At 34.3% G+C, this 23,810-nt stretch overlaps 1 protein-coding gene across 5 annotated transcripts in view; it reads left to right on the top strand.

The window, feature by feature from the left end:
* The window catches only part of LOC111415520 (potassium voltage-gated channel subfamily KQT member 1-like), an 81,362-nt gene extending 57,822 nt beyond the window's left edge, over positions 1 to 23,540 (top strand). For 3 of the 5 annotated variants that reach the window (XM_071199971.1, XM_071199970.1, XM_071199967.1), the window contains 5 exons: positions 7,167 to 7,400; positions 8,523 to 8,700; positions 8,961 to 9,096; positions 9,136 to 9,430; positions 12,137 to 23,540. In XM_071199971.1, coding sequence (XP_071056072.1) covers positions 7,167 to 7,400; positions 8,523 to 8,700; positions 8,961 to 9,096; positions 9,136 to 9,430; positions 12,137 to 12,238 — 945 coding nt within the window. In that variant the 3' untranslated portion in view covers positions 12,239 to 23,540. The remainder of the gene's footprint in view (positions 1 to 7,166; positions 7,401 to 8,522; positions 8,701 to 8,960; positions 9,097 to 9,135; positions 9,431 to 12,136) is intronic. The other 2 variants (XM_071199969.1, XM_071199968.1) reach the window with 2 other exon arrangements.
* The last annotated feature ends 270 nt before the right edge of the window (positions 23,541 to 23,810 follow it).

The following is a 23,810-nucleotide window of genomic DNA, read 5'->3' as shown; positions in this document are numbered from 1 at the left end:
ATTAAAATTGTAAATTATTAAAACTTTACAACTTCGTCGATGTCACAGATTGTTTGCTTCATGTTTAGCCAAGGTCGGCTGCGAACGAGGTGCTGCAATGTGTTGAGCAGATTTGGGTTGATATGGTGTTATGCCTCGATTTAACCAGGTGAAATCATATCATTTCGTACCCTAAATACAAACCGAATTGAACCTCGATCTGGTGATTTCTCCATCTTGGGAGAGATCTTAAGGTCAAGGTCATGTCAGAATCAAGGCATACTACTTGACCTTCACTTCTATTAAAATATGTCCCCGAAGCACATTTCTATTCACCACAGCCTACCATACCTTTAAGATAGGTAACTATGTAAATAGTAATTATGTAACATTTATGGATAACAACATCTGCTTTTGAAACAAAAACAACTTCAAAATATTATAAATTATAAAAAGTGTTTTACTATAAAGAATAGAAATAACCTTCTAGAAATTGGTGACCCCGACGAACACTAACCTTTTTATTTTTGATAATCAAAATCACTTTCATTTCTTAATAGACACAGGAGCTGACATTTCCGTTATACCTCGCAAATTTTTTCCTAATCAACACAAAGATACAGAATTTTTTCTTTCTGCTGCAAATGGTTTTCCAATACATACCTATGGTAAAAAGATGTTAACATCTGCTTTTGAAACAAAAACATCTTCAAAACATTATAAAAAGTGTGGTGATAATTGATTCAATGTTCATCGTGGGTTATAAGTGACAAATAAAGACTCTTTGGAAACGATGAAAAATTTATTTTTTATTACAAGATGAGTGCAACATGTTTTGAGATTTAAAATCTCTTCAAGAGGCACTACTAGAAACACACAAAATTGTTATACATAAATTTAATTTTGTTTAATTACCGTCAATTCTTTACGGAGCATAAAATTGACCATCTGACAAACAAGGTGAAATTTGGAGGCATTGGAAGAAACAATAGGCATTACTAAACTTTAAAGGCCTTAAGGGCAAGTTAGTTTAGTTAAAAATATTCTGAAACAAAGTAAAGACACGTGTTAAAGGAATCGAGAAAAATTGCCATTTACTTTTCATCGTTAAAAAACTGGTTTTTATAGAAATTGAAATTAATTGAACAACTTAAAATCTGAAAGGGGAAAAATTTATTTAGTATAGTTGGAAAAATTAATTAAGAGTTGCATAAACTTACAAGAAGAAATTTTTTTTTTAAATTATCGAAAAATTAGTTTTATTCTTAGGTAGGAGTCCATCTGCGACGTGAAGAAACTTGAGGTGGACTCAAGGACATAAAATTTGGGGAAAAGTCCTGCGCCGGAAAAGTAAAATGGAAGTGGAGGGGGGGAGGTTAATTTTTAAATGAATTTTAAATTAATATGTAACTCTTCAAGAAGGTCCATTTCTCTCGATTTCCCCACATTTAACAGTAATTTAACATTATTAAATTCTATTTCATCATTTTTGTTCATTGATATGTTTATAAACTGCAGATGAGGGTTTGCTTAGATGCTCTTAAAACGTTTTTTAATGCTGCAATCTGGACATTTGATTTCATAGATACCACTCAACTCCTCTTTGTTAAATTTATGTTTATTGTTAAAAAGGTGTTTATGAATTTTGTTTTGAGAAACAAAGGCAGGGGCAAGCCCAAATTTCGACAAGTTAAGTTTTATGGGGTTAACAATAGATAGCAATATATTTGGTTTTGGACTTAATGTGAGGATAGATTAATTTAGTAATTTGTGAGTTGTGTACTTTATAGTAAATGTTTTGTAAATCTTTTATAGAAAAACCATTATTGAGTCCTATTTTTAAAATCTTTTTTATTTCATGGTTGAGGTTATCATTATTTAAAGGAACGTTATAAATTCTATTGAAAAAGAAGTGAAAACTGGCAAATTTATGTTGATCACAAGAATAGGATTTTTTTGGTATTACACAATCTGTGGTAGTGGGTTTTCTAAAAACATTGAAGTTGATAATATTTTTCTCTATGTTTCTAGAAACTTCCAGATCTAGGAATTTAATTTTATAATAATTATAAAATTAATTTCTAATTCTTTTTCGAGGGTAAATTCTAAATTACAAATGTTGTTTATCTCGTTGAAAAGACCACCCAGTTTAGCATGACTTTCTTTATAGGCAACAAGAATATCATCAACGTATCTGGCATAGAAAGCAATATCTTTATTGAAAAAATGGTTTTTATCTGAAAATAGTTCTTTTTCAAATTCATTAATGTTTGACAGAAGGTATTTTCCTACTGGAACTCAAACGAGCGAAAGTAATACCAATTAAGAAACCCAAACAATTGTGGCAAATATAGACCTATATCAACATTACCGGCGATGTCGAAAGTATTTGAAACGGTCATAAAGAGAAGGATAATGGAATATTCAGAAGAAGATCTCATAACCAAATATCAGCATCGGTACATACAAGGCAGATCAACCATAACATCGTTACTAAATGTTATCCAAAGAATAGCAGATGGTTTTGACCAACAGAAATACACGCAAATAGCCTTTTGTGATCTCAGCAAGGCTTTTGATATGGTACACCACAGAATTTTAAGAGAAAAATTACATAAATATGGCTTTAAAGCTACTGCATATAATTTATTAGCCTCCTACCTGGATCAGAGAGAACAACAAGTGTATTGGAAAGGTATACACTCGGATTGGAAATCTGTGGGGACAGGAGTACCTCAGGGTTCTGTGCTTGGGCCTATACTTTTTCTGATATATATAAATGATCTACCAGAAAATGTGAAGGCGCTTTCCATTTGTCTCTATGCAGATGACACGTCTGTTACGTCTGTTAAGACGTCTGTTCAGATAACAGACGTGTCTGTTATCAACCAAGGAAATGATTTTCAGCAACTTAAAAATAAAACGCTAACATCATTAGCCGATGCAAAAAAATGGTTTGACATGAACAAAATGAAACTAAATGCAGATAAAACCAAAATACTAACTTTTTCTACAAAAAGAGACAAAGACACTGAAATTCAAAAGATAAATTTTCTATACATTATGCTGTCCGAAACTTTAACGTGGTCGGACCATGTAACAAACTTAAAAAGAAACTTATCAAATTCAATATACTTCATAAAGGTTATATCTAAAAATTTACCTACAAATGAAACAAAAAGCGTCTACTTCGCTTACTTTCACAGCATGGCTACGCATGGCATATCTATCTGGGGGGGTCAAATGATATGTACGACATATTTAAAATGCAAAAGAAAGTGATACGGATCTTGTCTGGGCTTGACTATATTGGAAGCTGCTGAACATTTTTTAAAACCTTAAAAATACTAACTATCCCAGGTTGTTTCATACTTACCTGCTTGGTTAATGTTCATACGAAGAAAGGCACATTGCCAAAGAACGAAGATCTACATATCTACAACACGCGTCATGGAAGTAGTCTGTTAATACCATATCACAGAATCAAAAAATCCCAGAATACTTTCAACTATATATCGGTCAAATTGTAGAATGCATTGCCATCAAAAATAAAAGAGTTGAATAACAAAAGGTTCAAACAGAAAGTTAAACGAATATTATTGGAAAAAGAGTATTATTCAATTGAGTAATACCTTTACCGAAGAACTTTCCAAATATAAACTGACCGGCAAAGAAAACCGGCCACTATAAATTTGCCACAATTTCAAAGCTGGGTTTCTCGCGAACCACTCATTCGTTTTTGATGATTCCTTTTTTGATCGAAAGGTTGATCCTTCTGTAATAATCCTGCGATAGAAATTTTTATTCGGATATTAACTTGAGCATATACGGGGTGCAAGAATGAGAAAAGCATTTTTTCTCGAAATTTGTAATACCCTGTGGGGTGCAGATGCTACAGCAGAGGGTGTTAACTGGAATCAAACGGTAACCCAATCTTTTCTGAACATTTTGTTTTTTTATTCACTCTATTGTCTCTGTTACTAACGAAGATACAGTGGTTTAAAGCGAACGACTGTGAAAACAAGACAAACAAGCATACAAAATCTAAGGTAGCGCGCTAGGTAGCGTATGTCAGTTGTTTCGAATAGTAAATTGACAGTTGTCAAAGATGTCGTTGTCAATAACTGATGTTGCGCGTATTATTACATAGTTTAATTGAAGATGGCAAAAGTCAGCGATACGTTGCCCATACGTTGGGTATACCCCGAACAACAGTTCAGGATGCCTGGAACCGATATGTGGAAACAGGAAATTTTACTAGGCGGCAAGGTTCCGGTAGAAGACGAGTGACAACAGCAGTTGATGATCGATTTATTGTGCTAAACACTCTGAGGAATCGTAGAACGACTGCTGTAGAAACTCGGCATCGTCTTCAAATGGTGCGTGGGGTTGACGTAAGTGAAAGAACCATTCGTCGAAGACTTGCTGAAAGTGGTCTAACTGCAAGAAGACCTGCCAAAAGACAGCGGCTGGTCCAGAGACATCGGCGAGCACGTCTTCAATTTGGGCGCCTACATACGAATTGGAAAATGGAACAATGGGGTAAGGTGCTCTTCACTGACGAGTCCCGATTTTGTCTCCGGTCACCTGATGGTCGAGAACGAGTGTGGAGACGTCGTAATGAAAGGTTTGCGACCTGCAAAATTTCGGAAAGAGTACCTTTCCATGGAGGTTCGGTCATGGTATGGGCGGGTATTTCGACGGAAGCGCATACAGCGCTCATCTTTGTTGAAAATGGCACGCTAAATGCCCACCGTTATATCCAAGATATTCTACAAGAAGCTGTCGTGCCCTATTCTCATTTTATTGGTGACGGATTCATGCTAATGCATGACAATGCGCGACCGCACGTAGCACGTGTGGTTAGCGATGGAGTAGCCAGCGTGCAGCCCGGACCTTAACCCTATCGAACATCTTTGGGACCAACTTCAGAGAAGCATTCGTCGTCGTCCTGTCCTACCGGACAACCTTCAGGAGTTACGAATTGCTCTTGAAGAAGAGTTTACCGCAATTCCTCAGGAATCAATTACGAACCTAATCAGTTCGATGCCGCGTCGACTACATGACGTTATTCTGGCTCGTGGGCTATTAATTTTCGTTATTATTAATTATTCCATTAAATTAAATTTGTGTTCTTGTTTATTTGTCTTTGTTTTTACCGCATATTAAAACTGAGAACAGATGTTTACAATAATGAAGGACGTATACAATTCTGTAATTCTAAGAAAATGCCAATTTTCTCATGCGCCATTCTAAGGCGCCACTTTTAACAATGATTAAAAATCTGTATAGGCCTTCTTTGGAAATTCCCGGCCACACCATCACAGAACCACCATCGAAACTTTCGCGTTTCATAATTGTATAGTCCACAAATCTTTCATTTCAACGTCTTCATATTCGCTCCTGACTATCGGGTGATAGTAGACAAAACCACTACTCATCCGTAAAAAGGACCTCTATTGCACTACTCATTCCTCCATTGCTCGATCTCCCAATTCACATGTAAGCGCGCAGATTGAAGACGCGCACGTCGATATCTAGGAAGCAGCCGCGGCCCTTTGGCAGCCTTCTTGCAGCCAGACCAGTTCTAGCAAGTTTTCAGCAAATGGTTCTCTCACTGACATCAACAACACGCACCATTTGAAGACGATGCCGAGCTTCTACAGCTGTCGTTCTACGATTGCTTAGAACAATAAAACGGTCATCAGCTACTATTATCACTCATCTTGATTTCACAGGCGATCGCTTTAAAATACTGCATCTTCGTTAGTAACAGAGATAATAGAGTGAATAAAAAAAGAAAATGCTCAGAAAAGATTGGGCTACTGTTTGATTCCAGGTAATACCCTCTGCTGTAGCAGCTGCACCCCATAGGGTGTTACAAATTTCGAGAATAAAAGTTTTCCCATTTTTCTCACCCCGTATATGCTCAAATGAAAATCTGAACGAAAATTTCTATGGCAGGATTATTACAGAAGAATCAACCTTTCCATCAAAAAAAGAATCATCAAAATCGAATGCGCGGTTCGAGAGAAAGCCAGCTTTGAAGTTGTGGCAAATTTATAGTGGCCGGTTTTTTTTGCCGGTCAGTTTATATAAAAAAAAATTTAATAATTATTTGCAATATTGTAATATTTTGAGTCTTACGGACTATATATTATTGACAAGAATAATGTATAATCATACTTATTCAATAAAATTATTATTATTATTATTAAAAGACCACCCAGTTTAGCATGACTTTCTTCATAGACAATAAGAATATCATCAACGTATCTGGCATAGAAAGCAATATCTTTATTGAAAAAATGGTTTTTATCTGAAAATAGTTCTTTTTCAAATTCATTAACATAAATATCTGAAAGAATACCTGAAATAGGTGAGCCCATAGGCAAACCGTCTTTCATTTTGTAAAATTTATTGTTAAAGGTAAAAAAGTTCTGACCACATACAATCTCTAAAAGACCAATGATTCTGTGAACTGATCAAGTATTTTTTGACGATTTGATCGATTGGAACGTTAGAGTATAAATTTTTTATGTTGAAAGAAATTAGTTTACTAAGGTTTTTAATTTTGAAGTTTTTTAGTTTATTTATTAGATCCGTAGAATTTTTGATTGTGTGTGTGAAGTTGTGAAAATGTTTATAAAGGAAGTTTTGATATTTTATTGGTTGGAGTGTTATGATTACTAATAATTGGTCTTATGCTTTTTTCGGGTTTATGTAGTTTAAACTTTTTAAGGAAGGAATGAGTGGGTTCATTTCTATATGAATTAATGTTAAATTTAGACCAATAAATATAAAAAATATAAATAACCTTCTATAAATGGTAACGATTTCCCGGTAGAGCGACCCCAAATTTCCCAAAATCAAAGGAAATTGTTAACCCTAGATTTGTTCTATACAAATTAGAGTTGCTTTTAATGGTTGGTTACCAAACGAAAATTTCTCCTCTAAATATTTACACCCCAAACAAACATCAAAACACAAATACCTGTAAATTATTAAAACTGGGTTGGATACAAACGCTCGTTTTATTGTTGTGGTCACAACTTCTGCACGCATTCAGTCAAAACGTTTGTCTATTGTACTTTCATTTATTCACCGTGACACATTAAAGTTGGATTTTTATCTGTTTTTTTTTGTTTTGTTTTTAGATTTAGGTTTATTTTTAATTTTATTTAAAGGGAATATTGGGTTCTGGTTTCGCATTAAAAGTGCAACAAAAACAACGTCAGAAGCATTTTAACCGTCAAATTCCAGCGGCTGCGATGTTGATCCAATGTCTATGGAGATGTTACGCGGCGGATAAAAGCTTCAATTCCACGGCAACATGGCAGGTGTACTTAAAAGATACGAATTGCGCTGCGATAGCAACACAACCATCCAGCTCCAATAACAGCAATCTACCTCTATCAAAGGTAAGTTCACTTTTTAACAAGATTGATACGAAAAGTATAAAAACAATTAATTCTAGCATGAATTAAATTTTATTTTTGAAAATATAATTAAGTTAAGTTGCATGGAATTAGCTTGCTATTAAGTACTGATTTTGTATTAGTTTATTAAAAATTTATAAAATCGGTTTTATACTTAACTTTGTGTTCTTTGTAGTCGACTATTTCTGTGTTGGTTCCCCACCAATTTAATAATAAGGGAATCTCGAGGGAAATACTCCAAAATATGCTGGATTTCCCTCGAATTTCCCTAGCCGTTTGAATTCATCCTCTCGTCGACACTTAATTAGTAATACTCCACCCATTTTTTTTCAAGAAACCTGAATAAAACCACAACTTTTTCACATTTCAATTTTTTATTTAAACTTTTATTTCAATCTCGTCTCAAAAAAATGAGAAATCACGTAGAAAATATTTCTAGATGAAGGTAGAAGCCATTAATATTACTTGAGGTGCTTCTCCACCAACATAATCCTCGTTACGTGTACATTTATTCGGTGGATCGAGTAATCCTCTAATTTCAATATTCGCAAACGCAAACATAAAGTTGAGAAGCGAAACGGGTTCATAATTTATCCATGGATGTTAGTTTGCATTCGAAGTAGTTCATTTCGAAACAACACAACCGACGTAACCAAATTTCATACTTTTTAAACCGCTAAATTGATTAGGTTAATGGATAATTAAATGATCCAATCAAGTAGATGGTCTGGAAAATGTATCGAATCATTATTAATGGGCGCGCAGTGATCATATTCCGTACCTGTTGAAATCACTGAAGTGCACTTAACCGGAACGTGACCACTCAAAGGATCCTTGTATGGAGAAGCACCTTTAATCTTCCAATTTTTCACCTTTCAAACCAAATTTACATAACATATTAAATTTAAGTGCATGCTATTAAGCATTTAAGTGTCTTTGATACATGAACATTTTTCCTCACTAACTTCTAAGTTGTAATAGAATTTTATAGAAACGATAAATCATAATTGGAAGTGAGTTTGAAATTTGTTCAAGACTTGTTTAGGTTAGATTTTAGATGCAGTGTTCGGTGTCTTGGTGTTAAGTCTGCATGGGTTGGGTCAGTCCCTAATATTGCAGGTCGCCAAAAAGGCGTCAGTGCTCAAACGACGGAAATCCAGGAATAGAATGGAAGCCCCGGGAACGCCTCAGGGAGATCCCCCGATGCAGGTCCCCCCAAATAGGACACCCCAAGGCGATAACGACACCGATGTTGTCTTTTATATGGAGGAACCCAAAGCAGGTAAAAATAATTATAAAAGTAAATTTTAATTTGTTTCAACTATAAAAGCAATTAACGTATACATACAAGTTTTATACCATTCTATTGAAATTTTTTCATTATTAATATTTATAAAAGGGTCTGCTACTGAAGGGTAGAAAACGCTTGAAGGTAAACGGTGCTCGTGGAGTTTCAGCTAAATTTCCCACGTGTTTGCAAAAGCCGTTTTGCATATTTCACATCTCCACGTTTGTTTTTCTTGATTCTTTTGGCGATTTTAGGTACGCCGAACCGAGTCAGAAGAGGCGAAAGGGAGAGTATAAGAGGAGCCATATTTACTAGCCAAACAAGTACAGTTACAGAAGCTCCATCTGACGAAATCGACGATTTAGATGGGGAACTTCCCAGGGTGACACAGTAAGATAAGGAGAGTTTAGTTTTTAACATGTTTCGAAGGTCTTTGTTTGATAGGTTAACTGAGGCCCATAAAAACGCGATAAGGGCCATAAGAAAAATTAAATACTTCGTGGCAAGGAGAAAATTTCAACAAGCAAGGAAACCTTATGATGTTAGGGACGTTATAGAACAATACAGTCAAGGTCATTTAAATATGATGGTAAGGATAAAAGAATTGCAACGAAGGCTGGACCAAACTCTTGGAAAACCTGGAAGTTATTTGGCTGGGATTGATAGGGTAGGAAATGTGAAACCTATGACGGTTGGAGCGAGACTTTACAGGGTGGAGCAACAGGTAAGTAAATAACTTTTTTATCAAATATTTAAGCAGTTATTAATTTTAAAGGAAAATAAAACTAAAACAAATAAGATAAAGGAATATTATTAGTTTCAATTAAAACATAAATCAATTTTTAATATTTAATACCAATTATTCTAATTAAACTCAAAAAACTCAAGTTGACTAAAGTCGACTAAAAAGTTCATATCATTCGAATACAGGCTATATCTTATTAGAATTTTTAGAATAAGGACTTTGGATTCTGATTAATTGCCAAAATTCGTAATATTTCAATAGTGTTGATCAATTTTGAATTACTATTACCAAATCAGCAACTTCGAGCAGCAATTGTTTGGTTAATGTTTAGCCAAGGTCAGCTGCGACCGAGGCGCTGCAATGTATTGAGCAAGTTTGGGTTGATATGTTATTAATTGTTATGCTTCAGCTTAACCGGACGAAATCATACCATTCCATACTCTAAGTGCAAACTTAACCTCGATCTGGTGATTTCCCCAATTCTCCATCTTCGGAGAGATCTTGAAGTCAAGATCAAAGCATACTTCAAGGTCATGTCAAGATCAAAGCATACTACTGGACCTTCACTTCTATTTAAAATCTCAAAGTGAAGATACCGCGATGTCTTAACCTTGAAAAAGTATCCCCGAAGCACATTTCCATTTATATGGTTTCGTTGTCCAGCAAAACCTGAGTTATTACTATGAAAACAATCCTCCAAGTCCTCATTATGCTTGTCTCATTGTTATGAGACAATTTAATGCATAAAATTATAAATAGGGACCATTGCGCCTTACTTCTTCAAAGAAGAAACTCGTTAATAAATTTGAAACATTAATTTTTTTGTCCAGTTGAGCATTGTGCTCTTTTACTGGAGGTAGGATGCTAACCTTACTTGTAAACCCTTCTCCTTTATTCGGACTTGGGACTGGCAGCATCAACCACTGAGCTACTCAATCCACCAAGCAGCTTGCGCAGGTGAAGTTTTTTTTTGTAAATAATTAACGAAGTCAAAGCCACAGGCAAAGGATACTCATTATCGGATAGGATCATAGTATAGGATCATCACTATGTCAAAATCATATGCTATGCTGAGAAACATGAGCAAACGGCAGAAAGTTTTAACACGATCATATCTGTACAGAAAACTGAATCCCTCACAATGTCCAAAGAACCAATATGCTGTAAGTTAGCTACAACCAGACAGTTAATTACCTTTAAATACCTTGGAGCTAACACTACCAGCAACAGAAATATACCTAACCCAACCCAACAGAGTCCTCTTTATGCTTGTTTCACTATCATGAGACAATTTAGTGCATAAAATGATAAATAGGGATCATTGAGTCTTACTTCTTGTGTGAATCTTTAAATACCTTAGAACTAACATTACCAGCAACAGAAATATAAAAGACCGATACCCTGATATCAGGCTTCCTAAGAGATATCATCTGGAGGAACAAGCATATGTCCATTAAGAATAAAATAAGATACTTCCGGCAATAATAGGCGAAACGAAGATATAAGTTAATACGAAGGGGAAAATGTAGTGAGATGGGTCAGAGATAGAAGAAGAGAACAGAGACCACGTGAATAGAATAGCTGATGATCAGAACAAAATCGGCAAAAAATTCAGACCAAACAAAGCAAGGTCTCCAGATAGACCGCTGAGGAGCTGTTATAAAAGTTGAATGTCAGCATCCAAGGAATAAGAATCAAGAACAGGCGTCCTGACATTTATCAGACTAAATGCTCAGTTATTTAAAATTTCAGATTTCGCTTGCAGCAATATGGACATAACACTTTATATAAAATACATAATATACATTGTTTATCTTCCAAATTAGGGAGGAAGTTTTGCCAGAACTTATACATTTCCTATTTTAGAGATAAAGTGCAAGGCAAAGTATGATGAGTCAAGTTAGTTAAAGTATTTCGCCTTATCAATCAACTACTTTTTCTTGTGGCAAAACAAAAATCGTACAAAAAAAAATTAAACTCAACCCAACATGTCAACAAGAAGAACTGTGAATTTGGTTTTTAGACTCTCATCCCTAATGTATCCTTGAGAATATTCTGGAAAGTATGCTCATTAACTTTTTTATCTTCTTTCATCGTTCCCAATTAATTCCTCATCGTCTTCTTCACCGCTATAATCAGCAAAGTCCATCCATTTTTTCTAAATCTTACTTCGGAATCTTTTTTTATTTTAGTTCTTGAATTTTTTAGATACATAATATACATATATTCCTTTATCTTATTTGTTTTATAAAGCAGTTTCCAGAAAAATAAATTTAATAAGGAATCCAAAAAAAAAAACACCACTATTTTTCGTTAATAATTTATAAAGTTCCAATCAATGAAACTCAAAAACCCACATATGTTCGTTTCGATATAATCAATTATTCCCAATAATGAATAACTAATGGCTTCAAATCCACACGCTCACATAATTACAATAGTTCGAAAATTAATCATATTTTTTACTGAATTATTTACATTCCTTTATGTCAACTTGAGACTCTTATAAGATTAACTCAAATTTCTCGTTTTAAATGATAATGGGTTTCGAACTTCATCGATTTACATTATTCACGACGACTTAATATTACCTGCTCGATTTACTTCGGTTCAAATTAAATTTCTGCTTGAATGATTTTAAAGAGTTAAATCTGGCTACATTGTGCGATTGTTATTTTGTTGCAGTTGGGAAATATGGATAAAAAGCTGGATTCCTTAACCTACGTTTTGAATGCCCTCGCTCAAAAGCAGCAAGTGGCTATTAGGAGCCTTGAAGATGACGTTTAAATGGAAGTGAAATTTAGATTTTTGTGTGGAAAACGAGATTACGCCGAAATCGCGCTTCGTCCCTGTAAAAATCATCGATTTCAGTCAAGTAGTATTTTTCAAGCAATAACACACGTTACACGCTCGCCTATTCGATCGATGGTGAAATAATTTTCCATTTTTTTTTCCTTAATAACGTCGAATAAATACAATTATTAATATTGTTATTACTATTGTAAGTAAATTAAGTAAGTTAAGAGTAGGTGGTGATGGAGGCGTCGAATTATATTACATTCCAACGTTTATATATACATAGTTAATCTTCTTTGGACACAAATATATTAGATTTAGATGAGGTATTAATAACGTTGGTATCAATTTATCAAAGAAAATTAATTACTGCAACCAATGTTTGGTTTGTTAAATTTATCTACAGGTAGGGACGCGATGGGTAAATATTATTGGAGAATTATACGTTAGAGGTGAAAACCGACCTATCACAACAATGAACGGAATTCAATTGGTCGCGTTGTTGGGATTAAATTATTTCGTCTGTTTAAAATTAAACCCTTGTAGGATTTAAATTGATTATTCTCTCACTCACATTTTACGTTTTACCAAACAAATTTTTATTCTAAAATAAAATATCGAATTCACTGTTCACCACGATTTTATCGATCTAAAAAGTAACCATGTAGTTTTACTTTCTCTTGCAGTCGTAATAATAACAATAAAAACAAATTTATTCTGGCACGTCAGGTTTTTTAACTGTATGCTATTGTGCTGTCTTAAAATCTTCAGTACTTTCTGATATCAATGTTCTACAATAATCAGTTAACATTTCACTGTTCCAGTTGCCCTAATAACGTTTTTTAATAACAGAAATGTCTTGATGAAATCTTCTTCTTGGGAAAAGAAATCCAAGTGCGAGTGTAAAAAATGTATTTTAAGGCTCTATTAAAGCTCAGTTTATGATAACTTCTAAGAAGTTTGCATTAAAATTTGCTATGTAATTGTGTTTCCTAGAAAATGTTGGGACTCACTCTTAAAAGCATTCCAAGCACCACGTTCCAAGTCATTTAAAGTCTCTTCAAATTGTGCATCTTGTTGTAGACGTTTAATTTGTCCTGCAAAAATTCCCTCTTTAAGTTTTGCATTTGAAATCCACGACCATTCTGACCCATTGCTTTGACAAAATTCTTCATCAAACCTAATTTTATGTGCAATGGCTGTAGAAATATTTTATTAGGTTCCACTAATGGCTTATGAAGTATATTCTTTTGTCCAGGAATATGCTGAACCCTAACTGACCAATATTTAGCAACGTAGTCAGCAAGAACCAACCTTAGACTTAATCAGACGATGTCACGGAGTGTTTGCATCATGTTTAGCCAAGGTCGGCTGCGAACGAGGCGCTGTAATGTATTGAGCAGCTTTGGGTTGATATGGTATTAATTGTTATGATTCAGCTTAACCAAACAAAACCATACTATTCTGTACCCGAAGTATAAAAAGAACTGAACCTCGATCTTGAGCGACTCCTTACATATCGCGAGCTACAAACAATATCCTTTAGACACGATATTATGCACACCAATGCATTATGCAGTATATTCTTTTGTCCAGGAACACTGAGCTGTGACTGGCCAATCTTTAATAACATAGTAGGAATTTTGAGGTTACAACTTTGAGGTCAGCGCTGATATGCCATTTTAGACTTTGTAATTAATTTTGTCAAGAGGACGAGTCATATTTTCATAAGTTTCCTTTATATGGACTCCGTGGCCAACCGGGTTGAATGGATAAAGTTTTTCTATATGAAGAACAGCTTTCAAACTCAATTTCGAAGCACCGATAAAAAGACGCCATTCTTCTGGGTTATGCTTATTATTGTCAGCATCAAGTCATCGACATTATTGCAGAATGAAAAATCTTCTTTGATTAAAAAATACTGTGACAGTTCTTTCTGGCCATTACGATACACGGAAATATGAGTACCTAGAGCTAACAGCTTCCATCCTTGAAGTCTAGATCCTAGTATTTCTGCTTGAGATTTTGACAAATTCAGATCTCGAATAAGGTCATTTAATTCTGACTGATTTACTAAGTGGGGTTCGTTCTCTTAAGATGGCAAATATTCATCCACGCAGCCAGAAATCTACAAATTCCGTTGGATGTCAGCATCCCAAGAATGAAGCGTAGTTGGTGATCTACGCTTCAAATCTAAATTTCAGATTTCTTTTCTTTGTTAAAGTTTGGTAACAAATACTGCAACCATTGCAAGCGGCACTTAGTACCGGACATTTTCAAAACATCCTGCATCTATCGCATATACAGCTCTCTGAACACTCAGGGATGTCTGCACATTCTTCATAAGCTCACCCTCTACAGTTGGAGCACTGTATCCAGTCTTCGTTGTGGTCCTCTAAGCACACTACGCAAATAGTTCTTCCAATGTTACCTTCTTTGCTTTTCCACTTCTCGCCTATTGCTGCTTTAAACCTTTTTCCCAACCTTTTCTTTTTGTCTTTATCATTCTTTTCATTCTCTTTTTCTTCAACGGCAATTTTGTACGGTGATGATGTTAGAATTTCAATTTTTTTCACATTTTTTTTCCTCCGAGCCGCTGACCGTTTTTTGGAAGCATCGGGCAATGGGGATAAATTATGGACAATCTGGACAATATTTGGATCAAAGTTCTTTGATGGCTTGGGACTGCTGATAGTTGGTTGTTAGACAATTCTGCAGCTCAGAAAGTTGATGAGCTACCAGCAAAGGCCAAATCAGTAAAATACACGGAATCTTCCCCGGTGCAAGCTGGTGCGTTTAAAGTTCCTGGCTCTTCTAGTGGAATATTGGTCACGTCTGCAGGCAAATAACCCAGGTCAGAAAATATATGTCTGTTGAATGGGTGAATTCCTGTACATTTGAACCCATTGACCAAACCAGCAATATTGTACTCGGTTATACGAGATGCTCTGATCCACATCTCGCATCGTTGGTTGTAGGTAGTCTTAAATGGCTTCATGAATGTTGTGTCTAGTGGTTGTAGTTTATGGCTGGTGTGTGGTGGTATGCTTATCAAATAAATGTTGTTTTCTCGGCAAAAATTGATGACCGCCAGTGTCTTATTGCTACACTGGTCGTCTAACAGTACCTTACAGTACAGTACCAACTGCAACCAATCGCCAATAGCTGCAACCATTGTAAGAAAAAATCACTATTCATCTTGAGAGCCTACGATTTCGGCTGGAGCATTAATCATGAGCCGATCATTCATCCTTTGCCTAGGAAATACAAAAAATGGCGGTATGAAGTGGCCAGAAGTGGCCACTTCAGAAGTGGCAGAAGTAAGCTTTCCTACTTGACGTACAGCCTTCGGAGCAAGAACTTTTTAATGTTTATGCACGCAGTTCACTCCAGTTTCATCACAAGGTTGAAATTTCTATTGTGTCATCAGTTTTTCCAAGTTATCATACAAAAAGATCTAGTTGTGGTTTGTTAAACCCTACGGCTCGCATTATGTTCGGCGACTCAGATGCCTTTGCAAAGTGTCAAAAATGATTCACACGTATTTTGATAAACAAATTCGAACGGTTTCATAATATATATGATTTTCAAGAAATAAAACTTGAAGTTTTAAGAAAAATTTGAAAGATTTGTTATTTTCTAAACTAGAGCAATCGTCCATTGGAGTTTCACAAGAAAGTTGTAAATTGTGAATTCTTGAAATTGGGCACCGATTTCTAACTACCTTTATTAAAAATAACCATAAACACTTAAACAAAAAATCAAAGCAGTAATACTCACTTAGATCTTATGTGACGCAGTGCACTTCCTCTAAAAGCAGCAATCGACTACTCCCACTGTGGTCTTTAGCGTCACTGACATACCGCGTCTCACGATCATGTATCACTTCTTTCCACTGCATCCCCTTTACCCGTTTTTGAATGAACATGTTACGACTTGCCGTTTATCTTCCAAATTAGGGAGGAACTTTTGCCACAACTTATATTTTCTCTATTTTGGAGATAAAGTAGGAGAGGAAGGCAAAGTATGACCATGACCTCCCCACATCTGTTGCCAGACTTAAATAACGTCATTAATAAGTTGGTTAAAGTGTTTCGCTTCATCAATCCAGTATTTTTTCTAATGGCAAAACAGAAATGGTACAAAAAATTACGCAGAAATATGTTGATACTAGTATTTCTGCTTGAGATTTTGACAAATTTATATCTCGAATAAATTCATTTAATTCTGATTGATTTACTAAGTGAGGTTCGTCCTCTTGAGATGGCAAATATTCATCATCCTTGGTCGATAACTCGGAAATTTGTTGTTCTGCTTCTGTAATGGCATATTCTTCGCTCAACACACCTAATATGTCTTGGTACTGGCAAGGTTTCTGAATGAGGTACTGGACGAGTAGCAGAAGACACTATCGTAACTAATCTTTTTCTTATTTTTGTTGGAGAACCCCAAAGTTTTCATGCAGCAAAAGTAGCAATTAGACAAATGATCCGTTTGTTCATGCCAAATCATAGGTCTTGCAAGTGGCATAGCGCTGTTCTCAGAGTAACAGCTCTCCTGGTCTTGATTTTTAATTTTTAGACCTAAATTTTTCCTATAAAAAAGTTGCTTTAAAATTCTGTAAAATTTAATATACTTGTAAAAAAGCTATTTAAAAGAATTTCTCAAAATCCTGACGTGATGGAACAAATTTAAACAACATAAACTACACGTAATGGTTGATGAGAAAAATAAATTGTGTTGGGCAGTGCAATTAACAAACAGTGCTTTACAAAAAATATATTTCAATGATGTAAATAAAAAGCAATTCTAAAAATAAAAAGTAGTGTCTTCCAAAATGTGTTATTTAAACGTGCACTCGATAATGTACTCAAATTCATCAAAAATACAAATCATAATTTAACGCCTCCAAACGAACTGCGTCACAATTTCTTTTTGTAAAGGTAGTCAATATAGATTTACATATTTAGTATTAAGGGTAAAACTTATCATGGTAAATTGGGCACACTATATCGTACGAAGTAACCAAAAATATAAATATTAAAAAAAAAATTGTAGGTTTAAAAGTTTCTAGGAAAAAAACGACTATTCTACAATATTGTATAGATTGTGCCTCTTTATTATACAAAAGACCGCGTAGGGCGTTTCGTTTTTTCGATTAATTTTTTCTATCTAATCTTAGGGAAATATTGACTTGTTGAATTGATATTAACAAACAGTGTCATTAATAAATTAAAAAGACGGGTTAACAAAAAAAAAATAATCGATGAATATTTACTTTTAATAGAGACAATCTATTTTTATCCTTACGTCGTTGTAATTGTATCTCCAATAATTTTAGACGTAGTAATTCTAGATTTAAAATAATTTATTATTAAAAAAAAATCTAATATATCTAATTGTGATATACGTAAAGATTCATCGATTAACAAAGCTAAAAAGATTAACCCCCTTTTTTAAAAAAAGCATAAAAAACCTTAAACGAATATATTTTTAATTAATTAATTCCTCTCTGTATAAAATTTAAAAATAAACACGAATTTTGTATTATAATAATGAAATGTTTAAAAAAAACAACAACAAAAAAAGCACTTTATATTTAATACTATTTAAAATATGAAATTATAAAAATTATACATACACAAAACACATTAATACTTTTTAGGTGCAATTCTATCACAACAAAAAATATACATACCTAGCTATTTATTAAATTAATATCTAATTGATAACGCGACTTCTGAATTTGAACTAAACAAATATAAATCATTCGTCTGCTTATTACGAACGTAAAAAAACTATTCGTAGATTAATAGGGTCCAAAATAAAAATTATCTTCTTAACAAAAAAATTTTTGAAAATGAAATTACGCCGAACAGAGTTCTTTGTACTATTTAAATTAACGAGTGGGATTTTGCCCAATAGATGTCGCACTGTGGTCTAAAAATTTAATCAAAAATTAAAACTTATTTATATTTACATTCATTCTTATATGTATAATTAGTCTGATATGGCAAAAATTTACCAGAACTTTATACCGGTTTTTGCAAAATAAGTAAAGACTAATTTGATGATGGAATAAGTTTTTCAAAAACGTGAAAATCATATGTTTTGTTGGAACGTCTGCAAAGATTTCTACAGAAGTGAAAAACTGAAACATTACATGCTGCTTTACGGCATGGTTAACTAAGATGGCGTACACTGTACAAATTAGGCTGAGAGTAAACATATGACACATTAAATCCAAAGAATAGTGTGACGTGTACTACGTGTACATTGGAGATGGGTTCAAAATACAGAAAAGGAAATCAAATCTTTTAATCGTCATAGGTGGACTCAGCCCAACCTAACCTATTATTATTCTTGCTGTCGGGCTGAGGGTCGCTAGAGCGGGTAGCCCTCTAAAACTTTAGGGCAAATGTAGGTCCTTAATGAACCTTAGTATTGCTCCAAGGTCTTGTTCCTTTACGTAGGTAGGTGTCAAAAAATCCTGGTGGCTTTTTTAGGGCGTTTTCGTTGCCTATTTGGCCATCTTGTCCGCCTTCGCATTACCCTCAATGTCTCAGTGACCTGAAACCCACCATAGAATAACATCATTGCCCCTAACGAGTTCTCTCAGCTTGCTAGTACACTCTCTGATCAGTGCGGAATCACACGTGTAGGCCTGAATTGCCTTTAGGGTGGTCCAACTGTCTGTGAAAATGTTTATGATGCACCTTTCTGCCCCTTTTGTAGGTTCAAATTGGTGCAGAAGTTTATAGCACCAACCCAACTCAACCCAACCTAACCCAGTAATTTGTAGCAATTTGACACCATAAGGGAGGTATTTATATTATATTATTTTCTGATCCACTCTGAAGAATGTTAAGTGACCAGAAAGACGTACCAAACGATTTTTGTATGAAAGAATGGAAATGTTGTATTTACGTGTTACAATAATAATACGGCAAAAACATCAAGAGTAGAAAGAACTAATTCTGCTAACAAAAAAGGAAGGGCTATTAATGGAAAGTTGAGTTATGTATGGACTCTTGCAATCTGATGATCTGAAGATTAACTCCGAAAGGTAACGTTATGACACAAAGCACTAACCATCATCTGCCGAGGGTTACGGAAATGATGAAGATGCAGAAAAACTAATCATATCCGTTAACAAATGTAAAGCAAGATAGTCCATCTTTATAGATACGAAATTAGCTATATAATTTTATACTCTTCTTTTTGTTTCTATACCAGTTTCCTCGTAGATTTTTCATTTGCTTTCTTGTATCCTTTCTTCCTACTAGATTTCGACTCTATTTGCTATTGGCCTGACTATTATTCCTACCATTTTCTTTATAGATATACATTTTTCTTGATGTGTCTATTCTTTCAAGGTTTTTACTGCTTCTGAGATAACTCAGTAGAACTTCTTATGTTGCTTCGACCATTATCACTTTTATTTTAGCTGATTTCTGCCAAATCGAGTTTGCTTAAAACTTTTCCAGTCTTCGTATGTAGTCGCCTTCTGTATTTCATCATCTTGTTCCCCCACTTTTCTCTGTTAGGGTTTATGTGTCCTCAGTGCACATTTCTTTCCCCCCTTTCAGATTGCTTGGCGTCTACTTTGCTCCTTATGGATTAATCAATCTTCGTTCTTCCTATAACTTCCGCCAATCGTTGGGGTTTACCCAATGCATCTTTAATTTCCCTTTTCGTGTTCTGCTCTATATTTCTTCGTAACATCTTTATCAGGTCCGACATTATTCCTGTTGTATCCTATAATCTCCTCGCTTCTACATTGACTCACTTGTACAGCACAAGTAGTTAATTTGTAGTGAATCTAACCAAACCCAACACAACCCAACGCAACTCAACACATCACAAACCTTTTTTTGGTGCAGAGGACTTGAAGTTAGTGGAAATCTTCTGCGCTTTGGCCGTGCGTGTGGTACCGCTGGAAGGGCGTTGCTTGGGAGTGACTTGTCGCAACTTTTCATCGCGTTCCCTTTTCCTCATTACCTCCCTCAAATAGTCGGTCACAGGGCTTCATTTTTCCTCCGCTTCCAGCATCAGTAAAACTATACTTTCTTTTCGCAACCTGCACCTGCATGTTTCTTCAGCTTTTTTTTCTTGCAGCATTAAATTCCCGTCAGTCAAAGAGTGTATCTCATCCATTTCAGCCTTTTGTATCTCATTTAAATAAATCCCAAATACCTCATGACAAGTAAATGCCTGGGTCACAGTAGTCCATACTTATTTATCCATGCTTTCATGCTTGTTATTAGCTGCCAGGCTCATTGTCCCTTTACATGCAGGAGCGGCATAAAGGATTATAACCGAACCCAACCCCAACCAATCCAATCGAATCCAACCTATATGGGGCTGCCCATAAAGTAAACGAAAACTGAAAATCCAACTTGTATTAAAAAATAAATGATGGAAATTGATGAATAACTAACAGACATGGAATAAAAAATAACTTGAAAACAATAAGCTGACATAGAAAGAGACATAAACCTAATCTTGGATTATGCAGCTATTAGAATAACATTTCCATGATCTGGAAGGCAGACAAAGAAGAAATCATGAAAAATGCGTGCGAAGATACAACAGAGAGGATATTTTTGTCAACGACTTTGTAATTTTGTAACATGTAGCATAAAAGATGCTAGAAGCTAGATAGCTAGAACAAAAGTCAAGGACCCCCACTTTACAGATCGATATCTTCGCAACCACTCGATAAAAAAAATTGCGACAAAGTTTGTTGTAATCACTGAACATTTCTACGTAATATATGTTAATTTGAAAGTTTTCGAATCCACGGTTTTCTTTTTATCGCGAGTTAAATGAAAAAAGTACCCGATTTTTTACGGTACCGGCAACTTTGTCAACTTTGCGATTTTTTTTCTCGAAAACAATCGTATGAAAAAATTTTAATTTTGAACAGGTTGTAGCCTAATGTGTTCGTAATGAGTGACATATTTTATTTTTTCGATATTCCATACATTTTCGCGGAAAATCGCGGTTTAGTAAGACGCCGTTATGTCGAAAACGGCTGGGTGGATTTCCTCGCGGATTTGACCATAATATGCCAAATAATGTTGGTTGTCAGATTCCGTTATCAGTTTTTCAAAATTAAAGCTCCCTAATTTTTTAAGAGCGATTAAATGGCATTACAAATTAAAGAGAAACAGAAATAAGTTATGCGGGGAGAGGAGGGTTCTGTCCAATCGGCACAGATCGTGCGTCCCAGACAGTACGTCGCGCCTTTATCTTACCTACATAAAGAAATAAGGCGCGACGTCCTCTCTAGAACGCACAAAAAATCGCCAAAGTTGTTGGCATAAAATCGGGTACTTTTTTCACTTAAAACAAAAACCGCGTACCCGAAAATTTCCAAATTAATATGTTATACGCAGAAATGTTCACTGATTACAATAAACTTTACCGCAATTTTTTCCATCGAGCGGTTACGAAGATATCGATCTCTAAAGTGAGGGGCCTTGCCTTTTTTTACGGATAGTAGGGGTCTATTTAAACTTTTTATACATGATTTATGATCCCCTACAATATGACAAAACAATGTACCTAGAAAATATCCCTTCATATCTAACACAACTAAACAGCAATATCCACTACTTTACTACCAACCTCAAATAAATCGAACGCAATCATACGTGGAATACTCTGTATAACACTATAGAGTACTCTGTATGTGGAATTACGGATAATTTTAAATGGGAAGTTAACACGACATCATAAAGGATTGGTTTGGTGTTGAAACATATTCGCAAAATTGGTGATGTTGGATCCGACAAAAAATGTGATGTGTACTGAATTATGCAGAGTTATGTCGTTGAAAAGTTTTTTGACTTATTGGCATGTAGCTACCATCAATTCCATCGAAGTCCAAAGTGGTGGAAACTGACTTAAAATTTGTTATAATTGCTTAATTAAGAACGTCTATTGCCCAGAACAATTTGAAATGATATAAGATAATGAACAAATAATTTTGATTACAAATTTAGACCACAGTGTATCGGCGTTTGCGTTAATTTCATTAAAACTTTACAGCTTAAATTGAATTTTTCATGTTTTAAATTATTTTATTTTCTTACGGAGTGCCTCTTATCTGTGATCTCCAAATAAAAAAAAAATAAATAAATAAAAAGAAACCAAAAAAAGTACACTTAATCAGACTAATAATTGAATGCAACCGAATTACGATGGTGAAGTCACTAAATGTGTTTATTAGGACCAATAATTTCATTTTTTTGTGGTTTTTTCCAAAATAAAAACATATCCCAAAATAATTAAAATAACAGGTGAAGGACCAACCTCATTCAGAATTAAATTTCAGGTCAATTTGGTCGGAATTAAAATATCATAACCGCAAACAAAGTAATAAATTAAACTCATATCTTTTATAAAACCAATCAATTTAAAAAAAAAATCCTTGTTTATACGATTATTAAGGTTGAAAAGACTTTTTTACTTTTAATAGACTTTTAAGTAAATTAAGTAAAGTTTTAATTAAACTTTTAACTAACTTTTTTTACTTTTGGACATGAGATTCTTTTATCCTCATTTTTCATCATCGATTCTCAAAGTAAAAAGTTTTTGAGTTGATATCGAAAAATATCTCGTGTCCAAAACTGTGTATACTATTGAATTGTTAGTTAAACTCCCTGTTGTTGATATTATAAATTACTAAAAAAAGAAAAAGAAATGTATTTTCTTTATATTTCTTGTTCCTGTTAAGTTTTAAATAAGTATAGAATTGAGAACAATCTTGAATCTGTAAATAAATAGGCAACGGAAGTGATTCTTTCTAAAATATTGTAGTTATAATAAAAAATTTTTGTTATTAATTTTGTTATAAAAATAATAACTCTTAATTGCTTAGTATTAGACATCTTAATTGTTTCTTTGTAAAGGAATCGAAGTATTTTTACTTTTTTACGATTCCTATTTAAAAAAAGTCGAACGATTTTCTGATACGTTTTGTAAATAAAAATATTCCCCATTGTAAACAAAAAAATAGTCATTGTGTATTTTATACCTAGGCTCAGACGATAAGGTGATAAAAATTTAGATTTATCATTGAAAACGAAGCCGAGTATGGATGATTTTCCGACTTCTATTTCGATCGTTAATGCAATATATTTATTATTATTATCATTACGACTTAATTAAAAAATTAAGCTATGACGATTTCAACGGTATGTTTGAAAATAATTAGAATTTTCGAAAGCTTACTTCATTCATTAAAGATTATACAATAAAAATATAAAAATTAATTTACGAATAATTCTTAGTTTCATTTCATTTTTTTTTAATTCTCTGTATATAATTTTCAAATAAGGCCTAATATGTTTACCGTGCATAGTTAAATATGTTTAGAGCAGAACTGTTTCTTTAGAAAGGTTTGCGATTTCAGCTTCGAGAGGTACTCCTTGCATTGAGAGTTTAGAAAAGAAGAAGGAGTAAAAGGAGGAGGAATAAGAGCGAGAAGAACGAGCAGAGAATGGACTTGGTAGGGATAGGAGACGGGGTAAAAACGCGGATAGAACACTGGTCC

This window comes from Onthophagus taurus, chromosome 11 (assembly GCF_036711975.1).
Source record: "Onthophagus taurus isolate NC chromosome 11, IU_Otau_3.0, whole genome shotgun sequence".
Taxonomy (NCBI): Eukaryota; Metazoa; Arthropoda; class Insecta; order Coleoptera; family Scarabaeidae; genus Onthophagus; species Onthophagus taurus.
The sequence above is the reverse complement of the archived record's forward strand: the minus strand, read 5'-3'. Positions and strand labels throughout refer to the sequence as shown.